Raw genomic sequence first — 21,385 nt, 5'->3', positions numbered from 1 at the left:
ATACATGGTCATTTTTTCGGCTAAAACGCCTTACTATACATGGTCGTTTTTTTCGGCTAAAAACGCCTTACGATACATGGTCTTTTTTTTTCGGCTAAAAACGCCTTACTATACGTGGTCGTTTTTTTGGGCTAAAAACGCCTTACTATATATATACATGGTCGTTTTTTTGGGCTAAAAACGCCTTACTATACATGGTCGTTTTTTTCGGCTAAAAACGCCTTTCGATACATGGTAATTTTTTTTCGGCTAAAAACGCCTTACGATACATGGTCATTTTTTTTCCGGTTAAAAACGCCTTACTATACATGGTCGTTTTTTTCGGCTAAAAACGCCTTACTATATATATACATGGTCGTTTTTTTGGGCTAAAAACGCCTTACTACATGGTCGTTTTTTTTCGGCTAAAAACGCCTTACTACATGGTCGTTTTTTTCGGCTAAAAACGCCTTACTATACATGGTCGTTTTTTTCGGCTAATAACGCCTTACTATACATGGTCGTTTTTTCCGGCTAAAAACGCCTTTCGATACATGGTCGTTTTTTTGGGCTAAAAACGCCTTACTGTATATGGTCGTTTTTTTCGGCTAAAAACGCCTTACACTTTTTTGTTTTAACAAAAAAAAAAAAAAGACCATGTATAGTAAGGTGTTTTTAGCGGAAAAAAAACGACCACGTACAGTAAGGTGTTTTTATCGGAAAAAAACGACCATGTATAGTAAGGCGTTCTCAGCCGGGTTTTTTCTTTCGGCTAAAAATGCCAAAGTACACATGGTCGTTTTTTTCGGCTAAAAACGCCTTACTATACACGGTCGTTTTGTTCGTCTAAAAACGCCTTACTATACATGGTCGGGTTTTTTTCCGGCTAAAAACGCCTTGCTACACATGGTCATGATTTTTGGCAAAAAAAAATACTGTAGCAGTCTGCAGATGAGTGCGAACCAGTCGGGATGACGGAATGAAAAGCAGCACCTCCAAATCTGAAACAATGGTCCTCAGTCAGAAAAGGGTGAAGTGCTCTCTCGGGGTCAGGGATGAGATCTTGCCCCAAGTGGAGGAGTTTAAGTATCTCGGGGTCTTATTCACGAGTGAGGGCAGGAGGGAGCGGGAGATCGACAGGCGGATCGGTGCGGCGTCCGCTGTGATGGAAGAGCTGAGCCAAAAGGCGACAGTCTCAATTGACCGGTCGATCTATGTTCCTTCTCTCACCTATGGTCACAAACTACGGGTCATGACGGAAAGAACGAGATCCCGGATACAAGCAGCCGAAATTAGTTTCCTCCGCAGGGTGTTCGGGCTCTCCCTTTTAGATAAGGTGAGAAACTCGGTCATCCGGAGGGGCTCAGAGTTCAGCCGCTTCCTCCATGTCGAGAGGAGTCAAATGAGGTGGCTCGGGCATCTGATGAGGATGCCATCTGGCGGCTCCCCGGGGAGGCGTTCTGGGCATGTCCCACCGGGAGGAGGCCCCGAGGATGATCCAGGACAGGCTGGAGAGACTGTGTCCCCCAGCTGGCTTGGGAACGCTTCGGGATCCCCGGGAGCGGCTGGAACAAGTGGCTGGGGAGATGGAAGTTTGGGCTTCCCTGCCAAAGCTGTTCCCCCTGCGACCCGACACCGGATCGGTGGATGGATGGATATTTTTCTATTTTCCTCTCCATGTTTATGAGAGCTCTGAGATTAATTGAATTGAAATGCCTTTGATTCAACATTGCTCACTCATCTTCTATTTCAATCAAAGCTAATGCACCACTATGCCAAATATTCAACCATTCAATAGTTACATTTATTTGGTCATGTCATGTCACCCCCCCCCCCCCCAACCACACACACACACACACAGGTTAAAACCCATCGTAATACTCGAGAAATAATAAAAACATGTTCACACACTGTGTAGGGAAATAATCCTCTTGGGATGCGAAAATAAGAATTGATTAGGCCCAGCCCAGTGCGAGATTTCCACAAATTCTCTGAAGCTGAAATGAATATGAAACTGGCAGGTCACACAGAGATGGAATTATTATTTAAAAAAAAAATACAATTTAAACAAACATGAATGCAACCAACTGCATGATGGCATCAACAAAATATAACCTGAAATTAAAAATACAATAAAAGCAGACTTAAAGATGAACATGTCGGCCATGTGCAGCCTTCGATTTAAGACCAAAACAGACCCCCCCCATACCATCCACCTCCCCACAAAAAAATCATACCAATATTCCTCATTGGCTAGATCGTCACGGAGAAGTGAAAATTTAGAGCACCCATACAAACATGTATAAATAGTCCAGTGGAACATGTGTGCGACGTTTGCATCATCCCGATGTCGACTGTGTCCGAACATTTTCATCCAGTGTGTGACATAGAAAGCCATTTATAAATATCCCCATGCCCTGCCCCTAAATATGAATTTCGACGGCTATACAGCATACATACCTTGCATAGCGCGCTATTGCCGGCTTTGTAACATGCAAAACTAACATTCTTTTCAAGCACCTGAAAGAGATCTGCTACTGAAAAATACTTTTGACATTTTCACATTGCTTTAGATGACGGCCCTTTCGTCTTAAAAAACAACCCCCCGCCCCAAAAAATTCCCTTTCCACTGCGAAAAAAAAAAATATCGCATCTCCGTCAAATCTCCTCCGTTGCGCCTGTGTGGGACTTATTTGACGAGATGCGTTGATTTCAATGTCAGGCCTGCACCTCTGGCAGGTCACTGCGATGTCAAACGCTCCTCTTTCGACACGCTCACCATCACAGTGGGAGAAAAAAAAACTTTCACCGGTCCCAGCCCATTAAGCAAAATCTGAGACATCAGCGGTTGTCAAAGCTTAGCATGCACCTGCTACCATTTCCACTGCCTCGGATGCTGCAAATCTAGATCAGGTGTTCTCGTAGGCTTTTCATGACATTGTTCGTCAAGAGAAGGGGACAGAAGAATTTTCAAGAGAGAGACATTCATTTAAGTAATGAAAAGAAGAGAAGAGAAACGCCTAGTCAGGGTATCAAGAGGCCGACAGTGACACTGGGGGGTTGCAGGGATTTCTGGCAAGTACTGGCTGTTTCAACAACTTCCGAACTTCTTCAAGGAGGAGGGAATTATCAAGAGTTCCAAATAGCATTCAACATAAGCAGACTGTCAAACCTTGGCGCTTCAGCTGGAAAGTGGGACAAAAATGTCAGGAAAAGCCTAAGAGAACAGCTGAAGTTTATTTGGCATTAACCAGAGACACTTTAGATTGTGGCGGGTGCGCCGACTCCCATTCCACGCGAGTTTAAACGTGATTGATGACAAAGCAAATGTGTCCACCAAACCCAAAGTTGTCCCTCTCTCTCTCTCTTTCCATTCCAATCATGTCGGCCATTGTGGTCCAATGACGCAATCAATCATTCACGCCGCTTTTTTGCCCTTCCAAACACTAAATGGCTCTCTTTCAGCTGCTTGACCCACACTTGTTATGTTAATAGACACTTGGGGGTGAGATAACCAAATTCCGTACGTTCCATATTTTTTATACAATATATCTGGGGCAGAAGAAAGAGCTGATATTCATGATCAAATAAAATACAATTCTTGACTGACGCTGATTGGGACTCGTTGGTCATGTGACAGACATCTCGCCTGTTACGTGGACTCTCAGTTGAATCTGAATCGAGTCGGAATGGTGGCGAATAATTGTAGGATCCAATTGGACATTCATTGTATTGTCACAGTGGCACTCTTTGGCGTATTCGTTTGCGAGGAAGGGAGGGGAGTTAATCCCTGACATTGTGCTGCAATGTGAACGGGATGTTATCTTCCTCCAGAGTGGAATGCACGGGTCATACTTTTTTTTTTTTGTTTGTTTTTTGTGCTTAACATATAACGCATATTCCGGCAAAGCACGACAAGTTGCGTTGAGCCCAATTGGTCCCTGCGATGAGAGATTGAGAAAACAAGGCGCTTCAAAATGTCCGTCGTCCTTTTTGCTTTTTCAATCCGCACAGAGGTAGAGGGAGATGACACAGAGAAACTGGCAATCGAATCAAATCTCTCTGGCTTTCAGGGTTGCAAATCCATGCAGCCCCCTCAAGACATGACATGAGGTGGGGAGGGGGCGGGGGGGGGGGGGAATCGATTGTGGACACAATGTAGCACACCAAATGCCATGAACAGCTAAGGTGCGCTTCATTTGCTTGCCCATACGTCCGAGTTGTTCAGGGAATGTCAGTAAAGCCTCCAGGAAATATATTTCTACCTTCATGGCCACTAGCTAGCATTTGGGGCACATCAGACGTCCAATCTAACTACCGGTAGTTTTTTTCAGGTTTTTATGTTATTATAAATACTGTACAGTATTAAAAACATAAATATGGGTGAAAATGAAATGACATTTGCCTTCTGTTGGGCACAACAGGTTTTCACTTTGGTTCTGAGCCTTAAGGTGGTCCTTCGAAGGCTTTTGCTAGTGAGCCTAAAGGCAGCGGAAGAGAAAAAGATCAAATTCCTGGAGATGCTTCAGGAGGGGTGGACTTCTGTGATCGTCTTAGTAAGTTTAAATGTGTGAGAGGGGAAAAAGTAGATTGGGAAAAAAAGCCTTTATAGATGCTCTCTCTAAATCATAAATTTTCACCTTCACCGCAGTTTAGAAAAGGGGATTCACTGGATCGCGGCGTCAAATACCCCCCCCCCCCCCCCCCGCCATGTCATGTGTGGGGCCCCGTACAAACGTAGGACGACCTGGACTACCAGGAGAGAGTGAAGGGTGACTCTTAGGAAATGATGCCAACAGGTCGCCAAGAGTGGTCTTTGCGGACTTCAGAAGCGGTCATCTCTGAGTTGCGTCGGGGACTTGAAGGGTTTGAGCCCCAGAGTCCTTCGGGGGTGGACTCTCTCTTTGGTTCCATCCAGGGTCTTCCCGCACACCGCCCAGCCCAGGTCTATGAGCGGCGAGTCGGCCGGGTTCAGCGGCGCGATGCGAAACGACGGCAGCGTCGGCGAGCCGTTGGCGGAGCACGGCGCCGAACGCGAGGCGGGGAAAGGCGGCGAGAAGGGGTCGAAAGGCGACACTTTATCCGAGGCGCACGACGGGTCGGCCCTGAGGGCAAAGGGGTCGCAGGCCGGTGAAGGGAAGGGCTCATAGGTGGCGAAGGGGTTCGTGGGGGAGGGCTGGAAGTCCCGGGGGACGCCGTCAGAGCGCCTCGAGTTCCGGCCAGCGCCCGGCGTGCCCCCGCCCGCGGAGATGAAGCTCCAAGCGTCGATGCGGGGCCGTATGGGCGAGGGCCGAGGGCGAGGGATGACGCTGACCTCTAGGCGGCAGGTTTTGGGGCTCCAGGGGGCGGCATTGGGGTGGAGCGAGGCGGGGGCGGGGGCGGGGGACTTTTCGTCCGAGTCCTGTGTGTCTTGGCAGAGGGGCAGGTCCAGAACTGGAAAGGATACAAAGAATTCAGGAGTTACGTTTTTGAACCATGAGACTCGTCAAGTCTAGCTTGCATTGGTGGATTTTGGCATAGACGGCATGTGAGCCCCCCCCAAAAAAAATTGCTGATGAAAAAAGGGGGGGGGAACATTTCTGAGAAATTTGGGTTCCAACTTCAGCATGTATTAATCACGTGCATCTTTTCAAACTGCCACATCATCGGGAAAATCTTGTTCAGCTTGTTTACCCACCGAGCTGGGAGCCGTGCAAGCCTGGACCGGACCTCCTCCTCCTGTCGCTCCTCAGCTCTGAGCCCTCAGAACCCGCATCCCCGTTGGCGGGGTGGAAGCCCGGCTCGCGCTCCCCCGGGCTCAGGTCCGGCCGCGTCCCGTGCTCACGTCCCGCGCTCGGCGGCGCCGCGGGCAGCGGCTTCAGTTCTTGGCACCGCAAGGCTAAATCCAAGAGCGGCTTGGGAAGCGGCTCAGAGGCGGAGAAGGTGATGAGGTCGTCCACGACGGGGGCTTCCCGAACGGTGGGCTTAGCGGACGAGCTGTCCAAAAAGGAGGTGCCGCACTCCTCGAGGGATGGAGGATTAGTTCGAGGGGGAACTTTCGGGGAGACGTCCAAGCATCGACCTAAGCCGACGGAGGCCAAGAGGGAGCCGCTAGCCAGCAGAGCGCGGTGGGTGCTCTTGATCAGGCTGAGAGGGCCCCTGTCGGGCCTGGGGGAGCCCGCCGGAGAACAGCCTCCCTCTTCGCTGCCCGAGTCGCCGTGGTGAAGAGGAAGCCGCAGGCTGTCCTTCGCCGAGGAGCCTGCTAAAAAAACAACTCGCAGTCTTCATTCATTTGGCAACAGGCACGTCCTGTTTGCATTCAGACAGAAAAATGCACAAAATTCACCTTCGCCTTCATTTGGTCGCCAGCCTTGCAGGGAGCATTTTTATTTCATTTTTTTTTTTAACCCCAAAAGAATGCATGACTGCGACATTCTACTTGAAACATTTTTCAAATGAAAAAGTTAAATGTATTCATAGTTTGAAAGAAAAAAAAGTTACAATTTTGTAATTTTGCAAAAGCTTTTTCTCCAAAAGTTTAGATGAATCATAAAATGAAATCTGACCCACGTATTTCATTTTATTACAGCGCTCCATTGTTTTCCAGGCCCCATTTTCCAGACTTCTCCGAAAAGACAAAAAAAAAAAAAAAAGAATTTGGGACTTTTAAATAAATCCAGGCTTCTAAGAAAATATTTGCCATTGTGTCACCAATTCGTTTCCAGAAGCCTGTTTATAGGTCAGGCAGGGCATACAAATAAATTTAATGATTAAAAAGCCAGATGTCATGCGCATAAACAGTTTCTGAACCTTGTAGAAAATCAAATCCATACTTTTGTCATCGTTGTGCAGGAAGAAGTGAATAAAAAAAATGAGCAGCTGAGTTACCGTTGTGAGGCAGCGGAGGGGTCGGCGTGGATGGCCTGTACTCCTCAAAGTCGTCCGCGGCGTCTCCGTTCTCGCTGCAGTGGGACACCAACAGCTTGGCTCTCATCGACAAACTGGTCACGTGACAGGAAAGGCGTGAATAAAAGTTGCAAACGGTTCTTGGGTTTCCAAAATGTGGCGCACACCTGCTCTCCTGAGGACTAAGGCGCAGGACTTTGGGGCTCTTGGGACTTTTCGGGCTCTGGGGCCTCCAGTGGGGGCCCAACTTCGGTTCGCCGTTGGCCTGCTTCTGGGATGGGGCCTCCAGGGGCCACATTGGGCTCAGACCAAAGGTCCTGCTGTTGTCACCGGGACTGACTGTGAACAAACGGGAGCATCATGTGGAGTGCAACAAGCGCTGCTCAATGGCTCCCTCTGCTGCAGCAGCCAAGTAACCGCACACGGAGGGAGGAAAAGTTACAACAGGAAGCGTGAAAAGCGACTGAGGAGGCGCGCTGCTCCTCACGGGAAGCCACATCATATTTGCTTTCAAACAGACTTTGGACAAAGAGCTTGAGTGAGGGCGACAGGAAGTGGAAGGAGAAGGGCGGGCGGGGTATTCGGGAAAAGGAGGAAATGACGAGTGGGTGGCCACTGCAAAGGAGGCGCTCGGGGATGGACAGAAGGCTCCGACGCTCTGAGAACAGGAATTGAAAGTAGAACCCGCTCACGCTGGATTGCACGGAAACGCGGGCCGAACGACGGCGACGAGCCCGAGCCCAAATCGGGCGAGGTCCGCCTCTTCTCCAGGCCGGGCGATGCCTGCACTGTGATCTTGTGGATGAAATCTGAAAAGAAAAAGAAAAAAAAAGAATGACTCAAACGTGATTTGAGTTTGATTTATATTCTTCCCATACTTTCTCAAGCGTGAGGGGCCGAATAAGAACAAAAGCAACGACCTGCATCATTTCCAGGTCTGCTACTTTGACACAATGATGTGCATTTTCTGACGCCGGGAGTGCATTGGGCACATGATGATGGAAAACGGAGAGGGGAAATGAAAGAACAAAGGCAGTCGGCGCTGATATGCCAGGAGGGGAACAAAAAAAAAAAGGGAAAGGAGTGGGAGAGGGACACCTATAGAAACCGCCAGCCAATGCATCCACCGACAGGAAGTAGCGAGGCGTGGTCGGCTCATCGCATCTTTCATGGCCAAGCAAAACAAAAGGACTAAATGTCTCCGGTTGTTGGAGTCACTCTCGTGAGCAAAAACGGAATCCGCAAAGATGTTTACAACTGCTTCTAAGGACTCTTTCAACTGTAAATATACCACAAAGACGATTGGGAATACTTTTCAAAGTGTGTGTTGGGTTCACGGTGTTGGAAGCATGAAAGCGCGCCATCATCTACGGAATACTTCTTTCCGTTGGTGAGGGACTGTGTCCATTCATCGTCTTGAGGGGAAAGTTGCCCCTGCCAACATGGCTGCCACATTGACACGCTTTTTAGCCTAAGCTAGTCGACTGTAAAGTTTATCTGGGACATGAAAGCGGCGCAAGTCGGAAACACGTGACCAGTTTGTGGGGCGGACACTATTTTCTGGTTTGCATTGTCCATTACAATTAGTTTTTATTTCACTTTGACAGGTTTTTTTTTCCCATTCAGAATTCATTTTTATGAATTGTTTATGTGTATCTTTTGAAAACGCTTCATTTTAGTTGCATTTTTGAGGTGCCGCGCATGCACAAAAACCCACCAAATATTGCACACCCATCATGCCTGGTGAAAAATACGATTTAAAAAAAAAAAAAAAAACATTTTGGTGATTTGTCAAGTGCAACATAAAAACAAAGATCACCAAGTATTGGCAGATTAAGTAAACAATTCAAAATTCTCTATTTTGTTAGCAAAAAAAAAAAAAAAGGCTTTTCGATATTAGTTGTCGGTGTTCCGTTAGTGTTCATTCAGGATAACAACCTCCGTGCAGTCAATCAATTTTCCATCGTTTTGGTGTCTCCCCGCTCGACGGCTCAAAGCCACAGTGGGCCACACACCAACCTTGGGGCATGCTGATCTTTTCGCCGTTCTTGCTCTTGAGCTTGTGCTTCTTGAAGGTGCCCTTGCGCTTCTTGACGTTGGGCTTCTCCTGGTTCTGGTTGAGGTGCAGGATGAGGAGGCTGAGCTCGCGCTCAAACACGTCCTGCTCCCACTGGGCCAACTGCTGCTCGCGCTGCCGCAGAAACTCCTCGTGGGACTTCTGCTCCAGCGCCGCGCGCTTCAGCTCCTCCTCGCGACATCGCAGCTCCTGAAGGGGCACAAAGTGGGGCCAGGTGGAGGGAAAAAAAAAACTGTTTCAGGATAGGGTGCACAAAATAAATTGCAAATATAGCAGGGCACACATTGACGACCGATCATCCGCACTCACACTCACAAGAAGGGACAATTTGGAGAGTTCACTCAGCGTGCCATGCATGTTTTTATAATGTGGGAGGAAACCGGAGTACCCGGAGAAAACCCACGCAGGCCCAGGGAGAACATACAAACGGCACACAGGAAGGCCGGAGCTGGAATCGAACCCGGTAACTCCGCACTGTGAAGTCGATGCGCTAACCACTCGACTACCGGGGCCGCCTATTGTGAAGATTGGGCAACCGCGGGAAATATTAGCCCGTCGTGAACCCTGATCTCAAGTGATCCTGCGTCTTTTGTTGAGCCGCGCCGCTGCGGAGGACACGCTCTTGCGTGTGGACTGTACGCATCTGCCGACGCTGTTCTCAAAGTTTTTTTTTTAAAAATGGCGTCACAGGTAGTAATTGAAGGTTTTCTTCCATTGCTGGGTTTGTGCTTTCGGTCATTTCGTCAGACACGTCAATGTGTTTACAGAATATATGTTGTACACTTGTCAAAAGTACAGCGTGACCGTACGATAGTGGCAATGGGTGCACAATGATGCCTTTGCCGTCACTTGAAATGAACAAGAAAACGGGAAAGGGTTGTTTCATGCGATCCGATCCAAGCGTCCGTCCGTGCCTTTTCCTTGGCGCGCAGCTCATCAAACATGTCCTGGATCTCCAGCTTCCAGTCCTCCTGCAGCGAGTGGAAGGAGTCCTGCGGCATCTCCTCCATCACCTGCTGCTCCAGTGCCGTCAGCTGAGCCAGGATGGAGCCAAAGTTGGGTCTGCGATGGGGGTCCTGGTCCCAGCACTCTGAGTCACAAAGCAAGAGACGTGAAAAAAAGAAATCCAGCCCGGTTTCACTTCTTTTCGAGCTCTGCTTTTGATCCTTGAATGCCTGAAATGAGGAAGTGGCCAAATGATTCATCCACTGACAAGAAAATGTGATTTTGTGCACTCGTGCTGGTTGAGTGCAAAACATTTGCCGCAGCTCATTAGCCAATTCCCAAAATATTTCTTTTTTTCTTTTTTCTTGATGACACTGATCTCGAGCAAGGCCCCGCTATTTATTCACCCTGCAAATTGGTGCAGCTTTTTTCATCTTAGGCAGCTGGCTAAATAAAGTACAAGATCTCCTTTCTCGGGAGCACTTTGAAACAGCCATTCATGACTTTGTCACATCCCAGCTGGATTACTCTCATGCACTTCAACTCCATCAAGCGTCTCCAGTTGGTCAGAATGCTGCCGCTCGCCTCTTGACAGGCGCTTGTAAGAAGGAGCACATCATTCTCTACTCTGGGGATCCCTTCACTGGCCCATTTTTGAGTTCTTTTGAAGATCCTATGATTTGTTTTCAGATCTCGAAATGGCCTCGCTCCATCTTACCTCTCTGAGCTCCTCCCCCGGCACACCTGCCCGGAGCCTTTTTCCGTTGCCGGTCCCTCTCTTTGGAATGACCTCATTTGTCAAGGCCCCTCGCTGCCCATCTTTCAAACTCGCCTCAAAACTAATTTCTACGCTTTGGCTTTTGACTCAGCGTGACTCAGACGTGACTGTTTTTGTGCTTTCTACTGTCTTTGTTATGAATTTCTTGTTTTATTGTTGTATATATGATATTTGCTCCATGTACAGCACTTTGTATACAGCGGTAATTGTTTTAAAGTGCTCGAGTAATACACTTGAGTTGAGTCGTTACGCTTCACGAACTTCCTGTGTTGGGTGGGCGTCATCGACAGCATTCCAAGCGGATCCAAAAAGGACGGCACCCACCTGACATCAACTGAGCGAAGGGTTCAGGACACGTGGAAGGGATGGGCAGCGTCAGCTTGTTGACGGCCACGCCGTACGCCACGGCCAGCCCGTCGATCCCTTTGTAGGGCGCCTCTCCCGTCAGGAGCTCCCACAAGAGAACGCCGTAACTGCGCAAGCGACGAGACACAAGCAACGAGTCTTGTTATTTGGAGGAATCGCGCAGTGATTCAGGTTTTGTTCGTCCAGGGCAGATTAGATCAACATGGCAACGCACTGAGGCTGGAATCGGATTTTTTATTTTTTTTAAAACAGCGTTCTATTGCATAAAAACAATTAACATAAGAGAATGTAATGAAATCAATTGCCGCTATAAAAAAATAGAATGGTCATGTTTTGGATGGGGGGGGGGGGGGGGCTTTAATTCATTCACTACCACCCAATTCTAGACCAAGTCTGAAAAGACGTTTAAAAACGTCTTTGGGAGTGAATGAGTGAAGGGGCGTGGCGTAGTAATTGACATCAGGATCTCAAGTAGGAGTTGCTCCTTGCGAGTGTTCTCACTTTGTATTTGCGTAAGCAAAAAATAAATAAAATAAAATGAAAGCACTTTAATTGGTATCTTTCCTACTTTTTTTTTTCTTTGACATTGTCTGCGCACAGTGCCGCAGTCGTTACCAAAGCACTGAGAACCGATTCCGTACACACTCACTCACACTTGACAGCCTCGCTTCCAAAGAAGAGCCTCAGAACTTGGATGTCACACACTGTCAATTATCTTTTGTCCGAGCACTGCGGAGATCGAACTAAATGCGGAGTGTACAGGCCCTAACCTTTTTTTTTTCCCTCCCCCTTCTTATTTTGTGCTGTAATTACAACTTACGCAGCACGCCAGCATGCAGAGAGGCAACTCGGGGGCTCGCCCTTTTTGCACTCGTCCGCTATGTGAGACGAAACAGTGGAGCAACGATGACTCTTTAATTTGGGAGTTGCCCGTTTGCGCTCTCCTTTTGCTCCTGACTAAGGACATGGACAGTCACGGGAGGACGTTAGCGAGACAAATCCTACTAGACGAGTTTCAACATACGGTCCAACTCGGTCTGGTTCCTTTGTGGGGCGGGATCATCTTTTCAGTGGCTTGCAGCCACGCAGCACCCGGCTTGAATGCACTCACTTTCTGAGAATCACTTTCTTTGCGTCTGCACGTGTACAAAAGCTAAAAACGAGTGTATTATTGTTCTTAGTGCGGGTGGTCGTGATTGTGGTTGTCAGGGGCACGGCAACCCCTCGCAGGTCAGACTTTGCACACCCCGAACGGAACACATGATATGCATGCTTGCACTCATTCCACACGCACGCACAAACACACGATGCATCCATTTGGAGACAAAGGGCCGGTGTGGTGCTTCTTTCTGGGTCAATACGAGAGACAATGGCTCTGTGCAGTCCACATGCCCCCACAACAAAGCACGGCGCTGCTCTCTGAAAAGACGTGCTGCCATCATCATCATCATCATCATCATCAATCACCGAGTTGCTCCTCAAATCGGCCCCACTAATCACAAATGTGCTCGGGTGCATGAAGAAAAAAAGAAACGCACCTCCAAACGTCGCTGCCCTTGGAGAAGGTGGAGGATTTGATCACCTCGGGGGCCATCCAGGCGTAGGTGCCGGCCGTGCTCATCTTGGTGGTCTTGTGCCATTCCCTGGCTAGGCCAAAGTCGGTAATCTTGAGCGTCAGAGCCTCCATGCATTCGTTCTCGATGGGCTGAGCCAGTAGGACTGCACCAGAGAAACGAGACATCAACAACACACAGAGACATGCCTTGATCAACTCGAGAATAACACCCAAAAAGTGACGGTCACGGAAATTTTTCTCTCTCTTTTCAGAATTTTTTTGAAATTGATCATTTCCAAGATGAATCATGAGAACCGATCACAACGTCTGATGCACAAACATGCACTCAATGATAACCACCCATGCCAGCCCAGAGATGAATCAAGAAAAAAAGAGATAAAGCCACAAATTGGTTTGCATGGCTGTTGGAATCGGACTCGTGACGCTTATATGGTAGAATTTGGCGAAGCCGTTGTAGCGAAGGCTTCAACGACCGCAAGTCGGGGTGTTTCTCGTAAGGTTGCGCTGAATGAATTAGAGACACTGGCTTTTTCCTCATCATTCGGCCCCCACTTCCTTGACCCCAATTTTTTTTTTTATGTTCCGACTTGCTGCGGCTTTGGCGCCATCGTGTGGCACCTCCGTGTTACGGAGGTAGCACGACAATACGCAGGGAACCGCGAATAGGGTGTCCAATTCCACAAGTCGGCCCTATTTTTGTGTCATGGTTGCGAGTGATTCTCTGGCTCACTAGCTGACATCCGGCGCTACTGGCGCTTCGCACAGAGGCCCAGCTTTTTACGTCACAAAGGAATGCATCACAAGAGGTTTTGTTGTCCGCTCTGGGTGTGCGTGCGTGCGTGTGTGTGTGTGTGTGTGTGTGTGTGTGTTAAGGGGTGGGAGCGATGCAGACTTGCAAACGAAATTACATTTAGCAACCTCAGCACACATTTTTCTTCTGCTTCCTGAGTCAGGGCGGAGGGCATCCGTGGGTCAGCGTTCAACTTTTCCCCGAGTTACTGCGGCAAAATTCAAGTTAAGTCAAGCGGAGGCCCCGCTAAGGTTTCCTTGCCGCGCTGCCACGTTTGAGCGACACGACTCCAGAGTAGGCACAGCAGCCCCCGAGTGGGCAGATCAACCTGACGCGTCTTGCCCGGACGGCGCGCTCGATGGCCCGATAGAGGAGCCGAAGCAACGGCGACGGGACCAAACAACTGATCACCGTGGCGACGGGAGCGTGTTTGCTATTGTTTGTTGCCGCACGCAACACAAGCGACTGTGTGTCAGTTCTCAGACTGACTCAACAGAATCGACGCGGTCGGGGGTTTCGGCAGGCCATATAAGGCCGCCTCTGGTGATCGAATTCTCAAGATTTCATGACACAACCGAATCTGTGATTCAAGTGTAAGATCAGCGAGATGATGGGATACTTTTTTCGGGGAACTCTGACGTCATTATCAGCGTATTGCCATTTGGCGAGCGCACTCCACGACGTGACGTGACCTCCGCCATGCTTCGCAGATGAGCTTGTGTGTTGTGGCTCAGAAGCAGAGCCTTTCTTCCTCCATTTTTTTTTTTTTGTCCGTTGCATCATTTTTAGGTTCAAAAAAACGTATGTGGCTCATCTCTGTACTTTTTTGCAAAATCCAATCTGGCCTTCCAATTCTTGACGCCGAGGAGTGGTTTGCATCTGCTCTGGAGGTCTGGTGTTGCAATACTTTTGCTCCCGTGAAAAGTGGGCGGCTTCAAACAAAAGCTGCTCTGTCCTGAGTCGTTGAACACACCTTGATGTAAAATGCCAGGAAATAAAAGCCGGACTGCACAATTGTTGCCTCACGTTCATCTTTTGATCTGAAGCCCAAATGCTTTTAGTTTACAGTACCCAAAAAACAAACAATGCAATAGACTTTGCCGTCGCAATACTTTTGGAGGGGACGATATGTTGCCTCTTTTGATTTGGAAAATCTATTTAAAATAGGCGGTTGGGAGTCATGGCACCACATCGCACCAGAGGCGCCGTTCGGCATATTCTCGGCAGGCTGAAGCCTCGACATGCCCCCCCGTCAGCGCCGCAAAAAGTGCAGAGTCTGACAACTAAAAGTCGCATGAGGAAAATAATGTCAAGGATGGGGAGCGGGGTGGGAATGAATGACTTCCAGACTAAATCTTCAGAAAAGATTTGATTTCCTTCACATCATACTGTCCGGTCAAGAGAGTCGTGGTTCGTTATCCGATTCCAATCCGTTCCAATTGGACGTCTTTCTTTCTGAGAATGCATTGCTCGTTTCCCACGTGACCATGCCAGCTCCTGAACCCGCAGCGATTCGCCCCGCCGCCAATGGACTTGAACATGCGAGGCGTTATTTTGCTAGCAGACGGGAGGAGGGAAAGAACCTGAAGAATCGTCAATAGAAGAAGAATGTCATTTTCATCACTGCCGGTAGGTCACGGAGATGTTCCGAGGATTCAAATGATCTTGAAAGAAGGCTCCCACGCCCGCACTCTTAACTCATCCAGTACCAGCCAATTCTGGACCAAGTCTGAAAAGACGTTTAAAAACGTCTTTGGGAGTGAATTAGTTAATTAAATGCCGTCAAATGGTTTTGGCTCAAGGTCATTCCAGAGGATGTGGCGTACTCTTTTACTCTGCACCTCACATACTGACCATCCCGTCTGCTTTTAAAGGCCCTCTCTCGTCTCGTTTGACCCCTCCCCGCCTCGCCTCGCACCCCGTAGGCGAGTGAAGCATTCCGCCGGGGCGGGGGTTTTCCCCGGGAAGAACTGGAGCTTTGTCCCCCCCTCCCCGAGGGACGAGGCCACGGGCTGACAGACAGCCCATCAACCTCTGACCAAGCCGAGCGGCGGGGCGGAGCCAAAGCAAAGGCGTTCAAATGGACAAGATGGAAGCTCGCAGGTGATGTGGAGCGACGATTCCCAAGCGCGAGCGTGCCGCAGAAAATTAGCCAATTTCACGTCACTGACGCAAACATTTGCAGTTTTCTTTGTTAGAGACGCACAGGCATTCGCACGCATGTCATGAGTGACGAGTGATACCGATACGAAGTACAGATACCACGAGCTCACGATGATTCCACGATGTGCCAAACAGGTAAACTTACTCGATGTCAGATTTGGGTTTTTTTCGGTATTTGGTGGCTGCTATCCGCATCCTTCACAAATACCCGATACCTTGAAATAAGCTTGGTATCAATCAGCCCGATACCAGTACCTGTTATTGGCACTCGCCCCGCCCTAAGCGCGTGGCCAACAATGCCCACTGAGACACGCACACACCAAATCCCGTGTTATGCAGCTGCATGGATAAGGTAAACTGGAGAGCATTGTCCATGAGGAAGGCTGCTCAAATTCCTGAGGAAGGCTCCCATCAATGATTCTCTGTGCAAAGTATCTCGGCCGGGGGGTGCCCTAAAAACGGTCACTTATTAACAAGCCCGTGTGTGGAGACGCGACCTTCGCTCAGCACTTCGCCAGGCGGTGACTCTCTCTCTCTCCCCGCGCCGCCGTTCAAATCCAAGACTGCAAAGCGTTCAAACAACAAGACCGAGCGAAAAACAGGAAAGTCCCCTTTGAGCAATCGCGTTTGTGTTCGTGCCACATCTGAAGAGGCAAAAGGACGCATGCGCACAACACGGCGCTCCCCAGCCGCTCCTCGGTTGTTTACGGGCGTATAATTGGTGACCGCCCCGAAACTTCTTGGAAGCGACAGCGCTATCTCTCAGGCAGGAAAGGAAGCGCCGTGGAACTAAGCATTAGGAAGAAGAAGTCAAAAGGTGAGCTGGCCGCTGAGCCCTGCAAAGAAAAGGGCTCCTATTCTCTTCCTCCCTCGCTTGGGAGCCGTCTTGTGATCGGGACCGCACATCAAATAGCCAACGCGAGTTAGGTCAGAGGGACGGCGATGGGCAAAGGGTTCCTTTCAAATTAAGAGTGGATATTGGGGTGTGTTTCTTTACATACATTTGCCAATTTTCCATTAGAACACATCATGAATATTGAGAGAAACAAAGTGAAATGTGTTCTATTTTGGCAGGTTTTCTATCTTAGAAATGGAGTACACTTCCTTCCATCGCGGGTGCCAGGGTTCGTAGTGCTGCTATTTTTAATAACCTCACGTTCAGATTGGGTATCATTGTATTGTAAGCCACTAAATGGCGGCACACTTACAGTAAGAAACGTGCTCGTTTGAAAGAAGGACGTACCAGGAAGCATTTCAACAAAGGTCAGTTATTGTTGAAAATGACTGAACGTCATCCTCTGTAATCCTGCTTTTTACACCTCCAATAAACGATGGCTGTCGGCTCATTTTATCATGTACAGCTTTCGGCATGGCTACTGACGTATATTGCGAGAGTTTGTTAGTTAGCGGGGGAGAAAAGGATTTATTTACTGTGAACATATAGAAGGACTTGTGCAATGTTCCAGAGGTCACACCATTTTTTGTCTTATCAGTCGCACTTGCTCTCCTTTCAATCCATTCTATGCATTTAATGGCTTGTTATTCCTAAAACCGTAAAAATGTAACCGCAAGCCTCCACTTTTACGTCATGTAAATTTCGAACTTCCACGGGGGGGTGTGCACAATGCGGCCATTGCGACGTGGCCGAATGGCCCAGGATGAAGCCGAGCGACATCCAAATTGGGTGATATTTCGGCCATCTTGCGTTGGACGCCAGCCGCGGGGAGCGAACGACAGTGCAACGCCAACGGCACGAAAACACACAACAAAGCAAATGCGAATTTCAACTCGCACTAAAAGGAAGGCGCCAAAGTTATCCGATCGTGCGGAAAACGGCCTCTGACGAACAGCGGCGCGAGCTGCCTCCCGGCCCCGCCGCTCCGACGTGCTTAAACATTAACGCACGCACATGCAAACACTGCAAAGGCGGCAGCCCTCACGCGCACACACGCACATTCTTATGGGGGGGATGTTTGGAGTGTGCATCTGGTGAATGAAAACATGCTGGTAGAGGCACGGCTCACGCCTGTCCCATCGCGCAACAAGAACAAAAAAAAAAAAACTGTTGATCCCAAAAATCGGACCGACTTCTTCCCAAAGAGAGAGAAAGAGGGGGAAAAAAAAAAAAGGTCAGCGAGTTCCAAGCGCTTAGGGTGGCGTATTTACCGACATACGTTTAAGGTATGTCGCGCCGAGCTACTTTGAGGCTTAAAGAAGGTGGCGTGAAGCGATGTGACAATGCAGCAGCGCGTGCGGACGCTCTTGAAATGGGGGGACATCGGGTTGTTGGCGCCTGTCGAAGTCAAGACGTGTTGCACAGGTTCAAAAATATGCTGCGGTGGCGCACGTGCACCTCGCGCAGGTTTGGGAGCGGCCACTTGGGTCCAACGCCGGATGTTTGGAGCTAAAAACAGAAGCCAAATCTGTTTTGCTCGGTATCGTTCAAGAAGCCCCGCTAAATATTCCAAATAGTCAAGGTCAATTTGGAGATTTCGTAGCTTTCTCAACTCTCTGTTTTGTCCACACCGGGCAAATAACATGTCATTTAGAAAGTGGAGCGGCCGGCGGTGGAAACAAACATGCAATTTGATTTAAGTCGGGCTTAAAATAAGATTTGACTGTTTGCGACGCTGCCCTGACGTCCGCTGTGAAAAGCAGATCGCAAAACACGGATTCGGGAGAGACGGAAGATGCCGAAGCAGAGGCCAGATGGGGCTCTCTTTGGAAAGAAGACACATTTGCTCAAAGTTCACCTCAGAAGATTCCCCCCCCCCCCCAAAAAAAGTAGTTATAGTATCTTATATCATAAAATGACTGATGAGACTTTTCAGGGAAAGGCGAAATGTGCACGGGCAAATTCCACAAAGCGCTTCATGTGCTCACCAAAACGTACTCACTCAAATTTCCCAAAAGACAAAAGACGCCTGGGCAGAAGATCTCGTACATAAAAGCCTCGAGTCAATAGTTCATTTCACGAATATGCTCCGAGCGTGAACAACTGTAAGCTTTTTCTGTGCAGGCAGGCGGTCCCCACAACGCATTCGGCAACGCTCGCGGCTACAAAACGGCAACAGCGGAAAAGACGAATCGCTCTTGGGCAACCGGTGGCGTTATCGGCGACATTCTGCACAGCTCTTGTCTTATTTTCTTCACTTTGGTTTTATTTCGGGTCGTCAACGCGTCTCGCTAAACGGTCAGTCTTAGGAAATGAGCCTCCGCCAGCGACACGACAACAGGATATTGCTCGGTGTCGTAAGAGGCCGGTCGCCGCTCAGACTTGTCGGGGCAGGCCTGCGATAGGGGAGAAAACATACCAAAAAAAAAAAACGGGGAGGCGATACGATCTGGTGGGCGCACAGAGAGGTGCTGTGTTTTTTGTGTACGCCACGTCAACGTAGCGACTTTTTGCTTTTGGAGGCTTGTCCAGCCCTGGAGGTCGACCTGGACCCGACTCAGGGGCGAGGAGATAAAAGTCGCATCCCCGGAAGTCGATGGAAAGCGGAGTCACTTCAAGGCCCACGAAGCCTGGCAGGAGTGATCCGAACAGAGGTAGCGACTGGTGAACACCAAGAAGCTATTGACAAGGCTCGAATGTCCTCAATCCATCAGTCCACACCTTCACGGATAGCTCACGGAATTTGACGACAACAACAACAACAACAAAAAGGCGTGGCCAACTGAGCATTGCGCGAGGCTACAACTTTATCAAAAGCCAAAGAAAGGACCTTCCTACCCCCTCAGATTTGCAGTACACCATTCTCAAATTTACCGAGACCGTTTTTTTTTTTTAAACCCATCCTCTGTTATTCCCTGAAAACGTCATCAATTTATTTTCACTCTTTCCGTAACGCGAACACAAAATGGCCCCAAAGCCCTGGATGACAGCAAAGTTGTATTCTGTGTTGAGGAAGTATATTGAGGTGACACAGCATTAAGTTGTGGACAAGCTAATTTTAGCCCGAGTTGTTCGCAGACGTTCCGGGGGAGGTTTTGCTGCATGCGTCTGTTTTTGCACTGCTAAAAATCCAATCGCAATTTATTTTTAAGGCAAGATGATTTCTGCTGAGACGATTTTGAAACGAAACTATTAATAATCAAAAAAACATATTTAGGAGGCGCCATTATCTCTTTTTTTTCTGATTCGAAGCGAATAGTTGAGGAATAAAGCACAACAACCCAAACTAAGATTGGAAGGGACGTAAAACACTCAGCATATTAGGAGCTAATTTTATCCAGAGATGACCGTGTGTCCCTCAATGTATTCTTGATGCAGATTTTTTTTTAAAATGTCGACTTTTTTTCCCAAGCACATCGTTTTTTTTTTTTATACATATCTTCATTATTTGTTTTGAAGTTTGCCCGATAAAAGCTCGCGCAATTGTACTTCATAGCTGTTGCTGAACCTCAAATTAACTTCCTAAATATGTGTTATGGATGAGGAAAGATTATCTGATGGGGGGACTTACTGTTGTTGGACTTGAGGTCTCGGTGGATGACGGGGACGATGGCCTCGCTGTGAAGGTAGAGCATCCCGCGAGCGATCTGCACGGCCCAGTTGACGAGAACGTGAGGCGGGATGCGGCGGCCGGCCAGCGCCCGGCTGAGCGGGCCGCCCGAGGCGTACTCCATGATGAGGCACAGGTTGGGCTCCTGCAGACAAACGCCTTTCAAGGCGATGATGTTGGGGTGGGTGAGCATGGCAAAGAGACGCGCCTCCTGCCTGACGTTCTGCGCCGTCACGCTGATGTCCTCGTCCGGGTCCTGGCGGGCGGCCTTCACCGCCACCAGCCCGCCTCGCCACGTGCCGCGGTACACCTTCCCGAAGCCGCCCACCCCGATCACCTCCTGGAGGCTGAGCTCTCGGAAGTTCACCACGGCGGGTTCCAACTCGCCCACCATGGCGGGGCCCAGCTCGCTGACCACGGCGCTGCCCGGGAGCTTCCCGTAGCCGCCGGGCTTGAAGGAGCCATAGTTGGAGGGGAAGATGCCCACCTTGTTGTTGACCTTCCCCGCCCACCAACCTTCATCGCCGGAGATCTCCGAGTCCAGCGAGAGGACCTCCACCAGGTCGCCCTTCCGTAGGGTCAGCTCGTCCTTGCAGGACGCCTCATAGTCAAACAAGGCCGTCCACACGGGGTTGGTGAAGTTGCCTTTTTGCGATTGCTCCAAGTTCTTCCAGTTGGACAACGGGCTTCGGCTGAATATGTTCTTCAGCGGCTCCATCGAGCCGCCGACGCTTGTTTTGGCTGGATCGGACTCTGCACCCCGAGGGTTTGAAAATAAAGTACAAAGGAGTACTTTATCGCGCCTCGCTCCCTTTCCCGTCTGTCTTGTTGGTTCATCAGGGATGAGTGAAATGTTCAAAAGCGAGGATCGACTCGTCAATAAAGCATTTGACTGGACGGGAAACAATCACGGGCTGCATCTTTGGCGGCCAGGTTAGGATGGTAGGAATTCGGGTCGTCTGCAAAATTTGGTGCCGTGCGGTGTCAAGTCATGCGCTGCGTGGTTTCCCAACACATGGTTAGAGCACAATATAATGTCCTGGAATTACCGGCCTCAAAAAGTGAGCATTAGCTCCTTCGCTTGACACCGGCTGAATGCGGCTATTTTTTGAAAGCTTGCAAAGACAAGACAAGTGAGAAAGGTTCCTCAAGCTTTTCTGACTTCGAGCTCTGTTGTTATGTATTTTTAGCCATTAATTTGGAATGTAACGCTCCTACAATGACGAGAAGGAAAAAAAAGCACGCTCACAATGGTTTTTCAAGGCTTCCTGACTGGACTCTCCGAGGTCCTCAGTCAAGGCTAAAAATGACAAAGAAAAAT

At 49.0% G+C, this 21,385-nt stretch overlaps 1 protein-coding gene across 3 annotated transcripts; it reads right to left on the bottom strand.

Moving 5' to 3' along the window:
* Nucleotides 1-2,001: 2,001 nt before the first annotated feature.
* LOC147209380 (mitogen-activated protein kinase kinase kinase 11) lies at nt 2,002-20,782 on the bottom strand. Of its 3 annotated transcripts, none has more exons than XM_086105242.1 (10): nt 20,026-20,782; nt 12,569-12,749; nt 10,989-11,137; nt 9,856-10,031; nt 8,884-9,130; nt 7,557-7,673; nt 7,032-7,203; nt 6,847-6,959; nt 5,657-6,220; nt 2,002-5,412 (listed from the first exon to the last, which is right to left on the bottom strand). In XM_086105242.1, exons 1-10 carry the CDS (start codon nt 20,780-20,782, stop codon nt 4,805-4,807), a joined length of 3,084 nt encoding a protein of 1,027 aa, XP_085961368.1. In that variant the 3' UTR covers nt 2,002-4,804. The 3 variants fall into 3 exon arrangements, with proteins under 3 accessions (XP_085961368.1, XP_085961369.1, XP_085961370.1); XM_086105243.1 differs by having other exon boundaries at nt 5,657-6,217; XM_086105244.1 differs by having other exon boundaries at nt 6,847-6,920.
* Nucleotides 20,783-21,385: the final 603 nt, after the last annotated feature.

This window comes from Hippocampus guttulatus, chromosome 2 (genome assembly GCF_054856545.1).
Source record: "Hippocampus guttulatus isolate MCC_2025c chromosome 2, RoL_Hgut_1.0, whole genome shotgun sequence".
NCBI lineage: Eukaryota > Metazoa > Chordata > Actinopteri > Syngnathiformes > Syngnathidae > Hippocampus > Hippocampus guttulatus.
The sequence above is the reverse complement of the archived record's forward strand: the minus strand, read 5'-3'. Positions and strand labels throughout refer to the sequence as shown.